Source organism: Bombus affinis, chromosome 4, assembly GCF_024516045.1.
Source record: "Bombus affinis isolate iyBomAffi1 chromosome 4, iyBomAffi1.2, whole genome shotgun sequence".
Lineage (NCBI taxonomy): Eukaryota > Metazoa > Arthropoda > Insecta > Hymenoptera > Apidae > Bombus > Bombus affinis.
Genome location: NC_066347.1, coordinates 12657477 through 12670146, shown reverse-complemented (window position 1 = coordinate 12670146; position 12670 = coordinate 12657477). Strand labels below are relative to the sequence as shown.

General features: G+C 36.9%; 1 protein-coding gene across 1 annotated transcript; it reads left to right on the top strand.

Moving 5' to 3' along the window:
• Positions 1 to 6785: 6785 nt before the first annotated feature.
• On the top strand, positions 6786 to 11054 carry LOC126915134 (trypsin-7-like). The gene is made up of 6 exons (XM_050719569.1): positions 6786 to 7448; positions 7523 to 7611; positions 7732 to 7873; positions 8642 to 8755; positions 9017 to 9166; positions 9358 to 11054. Exons 1-6 carry the CDS (start codon positions 7263 to 7265, stop codon positions 9505 to 9507), a joined length of 831 nt encoding a protein of 276 aa, XP_050575526.1. The 5' UTR covers positions 6786 to 7262; the 3' UTR covers positions 9508 to 11054.
• The last annotated feature ends 1616 nt before the right edge of the window (positions 11055 to 12670 follow it).

The window sequence follows — 12670 nt, the reverse complement described above, 5'->3', positions numbered from 1 at the left end:
TTATTAAGATAACGCTGAGAAAAAGATCCGTTGGTTGCTCTATGTCGCAACATGTCATAAATTGGATGCTTTGGTAGAACCTATGCCAATAAAATTCTGATGCTCGTTTAATCTAATCGAACAAATATTGATATAACGTCGTTGTACAGAATATTTGCGTTATTTAATGGAAACAGCTCTTTCTCGATTTGTTAGAAAGATGGAAAAGTATAAAGTTTTACTGTTTCTTATACATAATATAGTAACTTGAATAAAATTCTTAAATTTGTTGTGCTTTTTGAATAATGATAGGCAGAAATTGAAATTGATAATTATAATTTCGTGTAAATGCATTAGCTAAATTTTGTACTGCTCTCAATGGATTTTGTAATCGATAAATGTAGTCATTAGGAAATTTGTAAAATATTTATTTGATTCTTGCACCTCAATGTCTTCGAGCTGTTTGTATCGTAGATTTTTTAATTCGATCCAATACTTGTTTTCAGACAGTATAGAAAAAATCATAGTTGTCAGTATAAAAATATACCTACATAGCTTAATGAAACTTCTAAAAATTTATTCGCAAATTTACGATTTACGAGAGAAGCTGTGAAAACTGTCATCGAGTTATAAATAGCTTTTTATTTAAAATTTTCATCTTTAATATCAATATCGCGTTGAAAGAATCGTTTTACGTATATCTTGGACGATTATTCATCGCGGAGCTAATTGACCCGTGCAAATGTGGAGTTAATGTACAGGCCTCCGCCGACTTCGTAAATATGTAATGCATCTGTAATTTCCGTCGTTCTCACTTGTAATACCATTTTTTGGCCGGAAGCATCGAATTAATTAACCGGTCGCGCGCGGACGCTATTATCCCCAAAAATAATTTCAATCACACGTCACGCTGCGCGCATTGTCGTACAACGAATCGTTAACACGAGATAAATACTGGATCTGGCAACGACAGATGGAACATGCATTCCCATATCTCTGATTGTGTGTTTCTCGCGTCAACGAGTACCAAGTAACGCGATATTTATTATTAAATTAACATATATCAGGCTCGGTTGAAAATTTGTCGCGCTGATCATCGTTCGAACGTTCTAATCCTACATGTCAATTCGATCGTTCATTGTTTTTGCTCGTACAATATTCTTATTATCGGTTTCCTGGGGTTTATTTTGTTTGATAAATCGACGATATAGCGAGAATTCCCTGCGTACTGCTTTATTTTATTTAATCATATTCAAAATATCATTGATAATTTCGTTCGTGCTCCGTTTGTGCCATTCATTTAGCAAAGTATTAATGCGAACGATCGTTGCTTCCATTGATTATACACGACAATGAGCGAATTATTATTTCACATGTTTAATTTCGACCACCTTTTTGCAACTTTGAAACGTTACGTTTCAAAAAAACGTTCCAAAAAAACGAGCTGAAATATTTTAAGCTGATTAACGCGTTCATGGTTTCTATGGTTTATAGTTTACAGTTGGTTTATTAATCTTTTGTGTTTTCCGTGATGGTTGATCTTTCGCATATAAATATTTGCCGGCTATAACGTAGAATCTTTCTAATTAATCTCGAATGTATGTTAAAGTATTTCTTATTTCAGTCTTCGCGTTCTTCCATCTTTCTCAAACGTTTCATCGTATACCTATAGATAATATCGTTCAGATACAGAAAAAGATATCTAACTAAGAAGTTCAAGCAGCGATCGATAATGACTGATAAACACGTTTTAACGATCAAACATAAAAGTACATAGAACATCGCACTCTTATATAAAACAGTAACTTCTACAATCTCGGACAATTCAAATTTGATCGTTATTTATCTTATTATTTCTCATAATATTCCTACCAATATTTATTTTAATATAATTGAAAATAATTACATACAAACGAACAAGCCAAATATTCTTTGAAAGAGGGCACAAAATATATTTTATGTCTTCTAATTCGTCTAACTCGTTTATTATCAATTACCAAAAGCGTCATAGTGGTACCATAAAGATTCTATCAGCAAAATAATTCTCACGAAAGCTAAAGACGCGTAATGCGGAAAAAGAAGATGCTGAACGAAAACCTTTTGATACGAGTAACGTGCCTAACGAGTCATCGACGAACGCGAAGAACCGAACGCAGACGTCGCGTAAAAAACGTCGTGTCGCATCGACGTACTTCCGGTTTCGAAAGGATGGTGAGTGAAACGCGATTTAATCACCGTTCCATGGTTCGCGCGATATCGTTGACCCGCGAATGAAAACGGAGCTAGTTGCTCGATCGTAGATGCGGCAGCAATTTGACCTCACCGCCGCTCGATGAGCAAAAATTATCGCAACGATTCTCGTAACACGTCGGTGTATTTCATTCGGTTGTTTCCAGCTGGGACACTCTATCCATTTGGCCTTCGCCAACCGGCTCTGCGAAAATATTTTAGCGGGATGCGAGTACGCGAAACGCTTGAATTCCTGTAAAATGTGCATTCGTAATCCGACGTAGACGCGAATCCGCCATAAATTTGGATAAACGTCGTCCTTCTCTCCCCTGCCCCTTCCCGTATCTGTCGTTCACCGTAATTTCAATAATCGTATCGCGCCGATACGATGCACACTTCCGATCAGCGTTTTTCTTCTTTCGTTTCTCTCTCCCTTTTTTCTTCCTTTTTTATCAGAAATCGGATTACCGCGGCTGATTGTGAGTCGGAAATTGAGTAAACGCTCCGACGATAAACAGAGTTACATTATTTCTCTTGCCCAATGCTGTCACTGTGATGTGCATTGATTCGTTCGCATTCATGAACTAAAAAAGAACGTGGTTCGATTTGTAAATATACCTACATCCATACGTTGATTCGTAATTTATACATTTTTACATGAATGTTGTATTGCAGGTGAACAGCAGACAAAATACCTCTTGGAGAGGAGAGATAAAATCTCGTGTGATTTGTTTTTTATATCAGCGATATATTAATTAATATTCTTGTAACTAATTGCTTTATTTATATTTAGATATTGCTCGACTCGATATAAATATCATTGTATCAAATACAACGTTTCATCTCAATCTTCGATACTTAACGCTAAAAATACCATACCAGTCAAAGTAACTGTTTATACAATTTTATAAATGTGTCAACCCTCCTTTAGGGATCATGGTCCCAGATGGATTAATAATACCAAAAATCTACTACATAACATGGAATTCCTTCTGTGACAAGATAATAAATCAATAAATATAAAAATATTCCATTATTACGTATTTTTTAAAGACCAGTCATTTTGATTGGTTTTGATAGAAATAGCTTCGTGTTAACTATCGGTAGTTCTAGTGTTAAAAACTTGCTTCATCTTTACGAAACGGAAGAATTATACCAATACTTTAAATACTCTCAGTTCAACAATCTTTCATTGTTTTTTCACTGACGTATGCTAATTTAATAAACGATAAAGGAAGAAAGGTACATAATTGAATTAATAACCCGACTAAAAGAAGCAGTGAAACTGAGTTTCAAGTTTGTCAAATTTCTTTTCGAATATTCGTAAAGAAATTATTAAAGGAATATTGCTCGATGAACTTAAATTAAGCGAACAGTTTAAGAAGCTCGTGTATCAGCTGAATTCGATGCGAACATACGCCGTTATTACATATGCGTTGTACAAATTTCGCCATCGTATAGATCGCCTAAATATTATCCATTTTCTGTTAGAAGCGCGTTGGAGGCGCGTAAAAACGTATATATATATATAGCTATCAGCGTATTATGATAAACCGGAATTTCGGAAACTTTAGAGCGTTCAAGAAACTCTTGTGTGTTATGCGTGTGTGTTCGTGTTAAGCCTTTCGCGCAGTGCGTCGTGGGTAGAACCCAAGTATTAGAAGTTGGAAATTTCAACGAAGAGATTACAACGAATTAACCTGGAAGGAAGTTCGCGTATAAGAGGGATGCCGCGTTTACTAGAAGCTCACCGAAGGAATATCGTTCTGTGAAAACTGTTATTTCGCAATAGCGAAACGAATTTCGATTAAATTGTCGGCTCGTTCCGACTATAATGTCCCGACACTGAAATAATCGGCGGATAAAAAAATTGCAAATGTTTTACGAGCGAAGATAACTATTCGTAATAAAATTATATAGTGTAATATACGGGATGCCCCATTTAAATCGGCCTTTGCAAATATCTGAAATTATTCATGATTTCGAACAGAATACAGTAGGTACGTTGTCGGTAATTTTCCTATAGGTAGAAACATAGAGGACACACGAAAATCGATTTTTGTGTTTACCATAAAATTTGTTCAGTTTAACTTTTAGTTCAATTTAGTACATCAGAATTTTATATAGATATTGAATTTTACTAAATTTACCGTATACGGTAAAACTTTCCAATGAAATGTACATACATAAAATTTATTAAATTGTATTTATACTATAAATTAAAATTATCCTACGATATCTGCCTTGGTTTCTTTATAATTATTGGGTTTTATTGCTTTTTTAACATCTACATATTTTTTTCTTTAGTAGAATTTCTATTTTTCTTTTTTCACGATATAGAAATATCTGAAGCATGTAACAACTATCCCTCGTCGAGTCTATTACTGTCAATTGCTGTCTCGCTTATTGAAATTTTTTTGGAATATGAATTTTTATGCCCTTGTGTAAAATTGTAAATCGGTAGCGTAGTTCGCAATGTATATTTTTCCACGTTTTTAATCCATATTGGATATTAACTATCAAATACATTAATTTCTGCGGAGTTCTGTATACTTGATTTAATAATACATCGAATTCATCATTGCCTGGCTTTGTATATAGTATAACGAATAACGAAATTTAATACGGAAATTTCGATGGAAGTTTGAAGCTAAATACGGATCTGAGGAATGTTTAATCGAAATATAAATATTTAAATACAAACACCCTATTTCGTTTAAAGTTGCATCATGTAAATTTCCTAAAAAAATGTTGACATAATATAAAACATTGATAAATGAAACGATCTTACGATTTGCCAACGCTCTTCAGTTGAAAAACGCGTTATCAAAGCATAACTATTATATGATGCGATCAAGGTTAAACAGAGAAGAGAAATATAAAAAGATAAATGAAATATATTTCGATAAGCATGATTAATCCTACGAATGAATTACTCACTTGTATAAACTAGTATTCGTACAGAATTTCGACACCTATATGTCAACAGTACCAGACTTTACATATCGATAAATTTCATTCGTCGAAATTTTCCCTGCAAGTCACTTTCGGTTCGAGAACGTCCCGATGTAACGTGTCAGAAGGATAATGGTAACTAAATTCCGGCTGAAACAAAACTGAAACAATACGAAGTGTCGTTCTCGAAGCGAGAGGATTTTAGCGCAGTTAATCAAGGGCTCTCGTCCCATCAGTCGCGGAAAACGCGTGGCGGCCGTGGTCAGGAGTGAAATTTAAATGGTAATTTTCAGCAGGATTACACGCTGTGGAATTATTCGTGGTCCTCACTTTCGCAGCCCCGGCCGGCTAATGCCGCCTTATTTTCATTGCGTTCAGTCGGCCGTGCTATAAATAATACACGTTACTTCCTTTGCGAGCCGCGTTCATCACATTTATAATACACTTGAGATAGGTATCCGCCGTGCATTCGTTGGATACGGCCATCGTATAATTTTAACGCTACCGCCTGGCCTTTTACGTTTACGAGGGTCGTTTGCCATTGCATTAATTTCTCCGTTCGTCCCGCAACGTTTCGAAACACGTGTCCGCGTTTCTGAAACTAGGCGCGTTTCGTTGTTCGCGCCACTTCGTATCAGCCCTCGGCTGCAATCGATACAACACACATCCGTACACGATGCCAAACTGTACGCGTTCATAACGTGCGTTCATTGAATAAATCGCGTCTGTGTATCTTTGCTCCGTTACTCTCTCCCGTTTTTCCTCCTTTTTTTCCTTTTTCAGCTTTTTTCGTTAGCAGGCTCTATTACGTGTGACAAGATTTGCAAGTGTTCGCGTGTACGCGCGAATAAGCAACGATACAACGACGTAGAAAATAGGAGAGAAACCGAAAAAAAGGAAGAAAGAATGATACGCTTTACCAGCCACAAATGGAACACCATTTATCGTCGTTTCAATTGTTTTATTTCCGGATCGGATTTTATTTACTGCGGAGTAATCGAAATTGCAGTCGGTCGTAGTAAAAATTATATAGAGAGCGCGTACGGCGAGAGCGGACGCTGTCGCGTCTACGTTACAGAGTGAAATGTTGCATGGATAAATCGTAACCCGTACGAGGCTAGTTCAAATATTATTTTTCCGCTGTTTGTTCCACGGTAGAGTTCACACTGAAAATGTACACGCGCGGATTAATCAAATACAAGCGAGACTTGTAAAAGCGAAGTTACGATAATGTCACCTTTTCGGAGTCGTCGCGGAATTTTTTGGAATAGATAATGTAGCATTCTTATCCGTAAAAAAGAACTAGACGAGAGTAAAAGGAGGGAATTGCCGAGGATGTCTCTGGTTTTCGTCTCCACTCTAGAGGGTATCGCAGATATGTGCAAGATCTAACGGTAACTCGATAAAAGTTAATTTTTATGATTCGAGCGGGTGATACGCTTTTAAGCGATAGGTCTAAACGCGAACCTGGCCAAACTTGGACACGGTACAACGTACCTAGATTTAAAGAAAAAGAACGTGATAGAATACAATATTGGTGTTCTCCTTACATTACTGTCGCATATTATCGTAATCGTGCGCTCTATCGTAATCGTATCTCGTGATTAACGTGATTTGATATCTGTTTAAGTTAGTACTCAAGCATCGATTAATTTTCCTTCCTCTATATGTTTTTCCTCCTACGACCACATCTCCGTTTCGTTCGTCTCACCAACTCCCGATTCACTTCCTTTCTCGGCTCACGGCTCTTGTTTCACGCGAGTTTCTACCTACCGGAAACGAAGAACGTAAGTTCGCACCGTGAGAGTGGTTCGCCAACCTTTCTCGCCCGTTGGAACAAAGAATCAAGAGATAGAGTCAAGAGAAAATTTTGTTACGGCCAATCAATGTCGACACGACGTGGACCGGAAACTATCGGAAAGTTCGCAGCCGTGTGAGACAACGACGGACGAGCAAAGAGGAAGAGACGAGAAAAATAGGGGGAGCAAACGTGATCGAAGTTTGTCACGATCGTGCGATGGCGCTCACGCCTACGCGACGAATCCACCTGAACGATATAATTTATGTAATATTTCTATGCTCGTATCAAGTCATCGTCAATGTCTTATCAGTTCCGCGAAGAAGTTGATTGTTCTGATTTAAAAGCATACGGTATAGCGTTGGATCTTCAGTCGAGAACCATGTGGCGGATGTCGTTGCTGCTCTGCACGGTGCAATACGCGCTCTGTTTCCAACCTCGGATCATAGGGGGACAGGACGCGTACATCGCCGACTATCCATATCAGGTGAATTGATCACGGTTTACGCAATTTTGTCGCTAAACATCGAGGAAACCCATGACCAAGTTTCTCTGTATTAGGTATCCATTCACGATCAACAAAAACTGTTATGCGGAGGCTCCATAATCAGTCAAAATTGGGTGTTAACGGCGGCACATTGCGTTTCGAGGTTCGTATAAGTAGAGTAATGGAACAATTCGCCACCGAATAGATAATTTACTAATTATCAGGGCGCACGATAGTCGCGTAACGATGACTACTCACACGTTAAATTGTAATTTTCTTATAGTTTAGGGGCCTGGGAACTTAAAATTCGTTTGGGTAGTACTTTTTACAATAAAGGTGGTACGGAGATCAGGCAGGGGCTTCAGGTAATTCGCCACCCGAAATACAATAGCAAGACATTGGATTACGATGTTGCTTTGATAAAGGTACGTTTCTTCACACCTAACTTTCCAAGTACATTCTAATTTTTTGAGCGTACAGTGTTTCATTGTGTTTGGTGTCTCCTTTTCGTTTATCGAAATTTATATACTTAAATCAACCTCTGTTTATTTACACCGCGGAAATTTCTTCCAATTGTTGATAGGTGTTTCCTTTCACTAGTCAAAAAGTATAAGATACGATGTTCGTGTTATGATATAGAAAAGGAAATCATTTCTGATCAAGAGCATTTCTAACGATTATTCGATAACATTGTGTTAGTTTGTTTTCCAGTTGTAATACGTATAATCAATCAAATGTTTCTCAAACCTGCCAAAATTTTTCTCGAATAATTTTGATGACCCAAACTAACATACCACGTACTGTGATAAACAAAATTCTACTTATCGTGCATCTAAACAGTTACAAACAGTTGTAACATTTTTAGTCTGTCAACATTGATGAAAATTAATCCCTGTTACGTTCCTATCTCTTATCTACGATACATACGTACAATAGTAAGTCACGATCGAAATACAGACTTTTGAAGGAAACTGGAAGATCTTTGATCCGAACAATATCTGTCGACTACATCTTTACTTTATTCTTTCGTATCTTTTCCGCAAGAAATCACGTAATTCTACGAGTACACAAGTACTTGAAAATTTGCCATTAAAAAATAGAGTTAAATCTACACTGTCACCTTAAAGGGTCCTACTCGATCGTAATTTGTAAATTCCGTAGACGTCAAACTTAGAAACGATATCTATTCGTAGTTACCTCAGAAGATACCTACAAGCCAAACCATAAAACCGGTCACCCTGGCGTCTTATTCGAGCTCGGTAAATGCCAGAGAAAAAGTAGTGGTGACAGGATGGGGATATGTGACGGTAAGTTTTTGGCTCACCGTCTTGGATAAACCCGCGTTTGACGCGATCGCTTGACAGTTTGGTCAACGTTCACGTTCGTCGAAACTGATGACGTGTAAATATTAAGATTTGTACGTCGATCGGTTGACAATATTCGCTCGTCATGGCAAATATTCGTGGCGCGAGACGCTCATTTGCGCTGCTTCGAACGCGCTTCACAGACGTTCTGCGCTTCGGAACGATATATTATTCCGAAGATAATATTCCATTATGTACTTGTAGGAGAACGGTCCGATGTCGACCTCGTTGAAAAAGTTAACGTTACCTGTCGTAGACCAAAAGGAATGCAAACAGATTTATAGTAACGCAAACATCACGATCACGGACAACATGATATGCACGAGCAGTTTGAACGCAGAAGACGCTTGCAAGGTAAATTTCTAAAAGAATTTCTTTTATTCTTTGTTTCTTTTGTTTCAGAAAGTTTTATCGTATATTATGATATCGAAGGTTTGCTAGATTCGATACTATTAACGAAACTATTGAGAAACGAGATTTATTTTCATTGATATCTTTAATATCGCACGACCCACCTTTGTGATTTACCTTTCCACGTACCACAGGGTGATTCCGGAGGACCGTTAGTGTATAACAAAGTCCAAATTGGCATCGTGTCTTGGTCCTTGGGCAAATGCACAGATCCCAGGTTTCCCGGAGTGTATACGCGAGTTTCTGCTGTGCGACAATGGATAAAGGAGAACACGCAAGTGTAAAGTTAATGTTCCTCGGCGTCGGCAATCTCACAAGCCTTAAATTTACAAATAGAGTCAGTAAATTTTTGATAAAGACGGAGAATAAAAGTACTATTATCTATCTATTATCCATCCATCAAATTAATGTACGAGTTTTAGCGATTCAGTTTTATTCGCGTCGTCATTTCGAGATACGATGACACAAATTTAACCGTATATATAGAAAGACAGGAAACCTTATATAGGGAAAATTCTCCCTACACTTAGATTCATCTTGTTCTGTTTCCTTTTCTAGAAACGATATATTAGAGTTCTTTAAATATCTCAAATATTGATAATTAAAGGATTCATCAAATAAAAAGGATTAAACGTCAAAGTATGATACGAGACGTCAATGATTATCGATCTGGTATCGAGTCTTTTTTTTACTCTGGCTTATATACATACCTCGCATCAAATAATCTTCTTATGGGTCTGATACGAATGGGACTTTCGACAATTGCGCGATTCAAATGGTGATTTAGAAGTAAAAAACGAAAAGAAAAGAAAATGAAAAAAGTTAGATGAACTAGACGAACTCATCAGCGAAGCTTATTTAGCAGACTGCGACGTGAATGCGGGAACGTTCAATATTGAAAGGATTCTTCTTTTCCGAGCGTATGCGTGATTTTACTGCTGGTTTGCAAACATTCGAAATTTCGACCAAATTGAAAGTAAATCCAGCGAGTTCGAAAATTTATAGAATTGCAAACAGTTTCCGAACCGTGTGATTCAAATGATTCCCACGCTGAAAAATATAACGTTTCTATTCGTTTTGTTTCCTCGAACCTTCTGTAAGAAACTGAAGGAAAACTTTCGTGGTTTCGTTGCTCGCATTCTTTACCGGAAACGGAGCAATGTTTCTCCTCGTTACGAGAAAAAGAGGATCACAACGGATCGAAAGGAATTTAGTTATTAATAAAGTTAGAGTTACTAGAGATTGGAAATTCTATTTGTTCATTGCAGTTTTTGATATTCAACAAACACGATGCAGCTGAAGCGAGACAACAGACCGGCAATAACATACGCTCGTTTTAATCGCTTCGCTTGAGATCGAGACACAAGCATGAAGATTATAAACGTAACGTTAATAGTCACGTTACTTTCTATTAACACGTTGTTAACAACCGATTATGTACATCTTTATATACTTATACATACCTACGTTACAATGGTTCGCGAAAGTAGTAGACACCTTTTACGAATATAATTAATATGTTTTATAAGAGATATTCTGAGACCCGATTAACGTACCGAGACACCACTATCGTGATTAGATTCGTAAAATTTGAAATAAATCTGACAAATCTATCAAAATATAAAATTGTCTATATTATTATCACAGGATAGTTTATAGTATCTGATATTATTAAGCGTTCGATAAGTTATACAGCTGTTAAATCATATTATTGAAATTTATGTTCGATTTTTTAATTATAAACAGAAACAATTAAAAATATATATAATAGAAATTACGTTATGGATTTCTGTTATGGAAGAAACATCGAATAAAATGAAAACTCGATGGCTCAAATCTGAAACATTCCTCGTCAACGTAAACTTTCCCAACGAAAATTTTAAACAATTAGCGTCGCTGCAAACTCTTCGCCGACATAATTGTTTCCCGTTTCAACAATTAACGTTCTATCGCGCAATCAAGCAATCTTGTCCGAGGCGCACTTTTCACCGGCAAGCGTAACCATCCGAAAACCGTTCGCTCGTCTATTCTCCGCCATTTAAGCTTAATTCTTGCGTTAACTCCGCGGGCGTAGAAATCGGGTTGGATTTTAAAACACGTTAACCGAAATTTGAACGTCAATTAGCGGGTACTTTCCGAAAGTTTTCAACTTAAAAGCGAATTAACCGGAGCACGGTCGATTGTCGTTGCAAACGAAAAATAACTCGACGTAACTATCGCGAAATTCTCGCATCTACGAATAATGAGACGAGCACTTTTGATTGGAAACTGAAAATTTAATTTCGGTATCGCGCCAATCCGCTAACGGCTGATAGAAAAGTCGATCGTTGTCGAGAATGAACAATAATCCCATGCGATTATCGCGATTTTCGTATCCACGAATAAAACTATTTTCGCTCGAAAAATGCTGATAACGAAGCGATCACTTTCGTTCTTTTTCTCTCGGCAAGTGAAAATTTTATTTCTCGATACGATGCCAATTATGCGGAGGCGTTTGCGGCGCTAATAAATTATCGGAGGAAGTGTTTCGCGAATGCCGTGAAGCAATTAATGCTTCTTGCATCACGAAGTACGACGATTAAGCAGTTTACTTTCCATCGGATCTGCCAGACCGCAGCCGATATCGCGATACTGTTCATTTTCTTGGAAGAACTACGCAATTTTAAGTGCCGTCGAACCATATCGATGAACGGTTACGACATTATCTTAATGGCGGCAGAACCGGAAGCAATAATAAAGGCCATTCGCCGCGATAATCAATTCGCCACGGATGCCTTTGCGAAATGGTGCTACTGTTAGCTGAATGAAAAACCTTTAGCCTTATGAGTAACCATTAATTTTACAAGAATAATGCAGAGTTTCGATCGATAAAATTTTAAACCTGCTTTTTACTCACCGACAGGCAAAGAAAAAGGAGTTATAGTTTATCGTAAAAGAGAAGAAAAGATTCGAAAGAAGCGAATGACAGCTGATGAATGAAAAGCTGATCGTGCTTTAGGAAGGAAAGTGAATTAATAATAAAAAATAAAACAAGTTAATTTGCAGTTTACGCGTTTGATTTATTTGATTATTTGTTCCAAGAGGACGAGCGTTCGAAAACTTTTTCATGCACTATGTGCCTTGTTTTACATACCACAGTATACAAAATCCGAATTTTTAATCGATAAAGTATTTTTATATAGAAATCCGAACATCTAAATTTCATACCTAATTATTTCATCCTTAAACAATTGCTTTTCTTTAACGACCAAAAAAGTTCTCTTAATGCAAAAAAAGATGTTAACTTTCTATTACATATTAGTAAATATTTCCTTAGTCATAAAGATATTTGCTAGTTATAATAATAAATATTTAGGAAGTTTGTGGGAAATGTAAACTCCTTAAAAAGTGTTTTCAGTTTTAAAACAGCATAGGTGCACATTGATATGAAAATATGCACACAGTTAC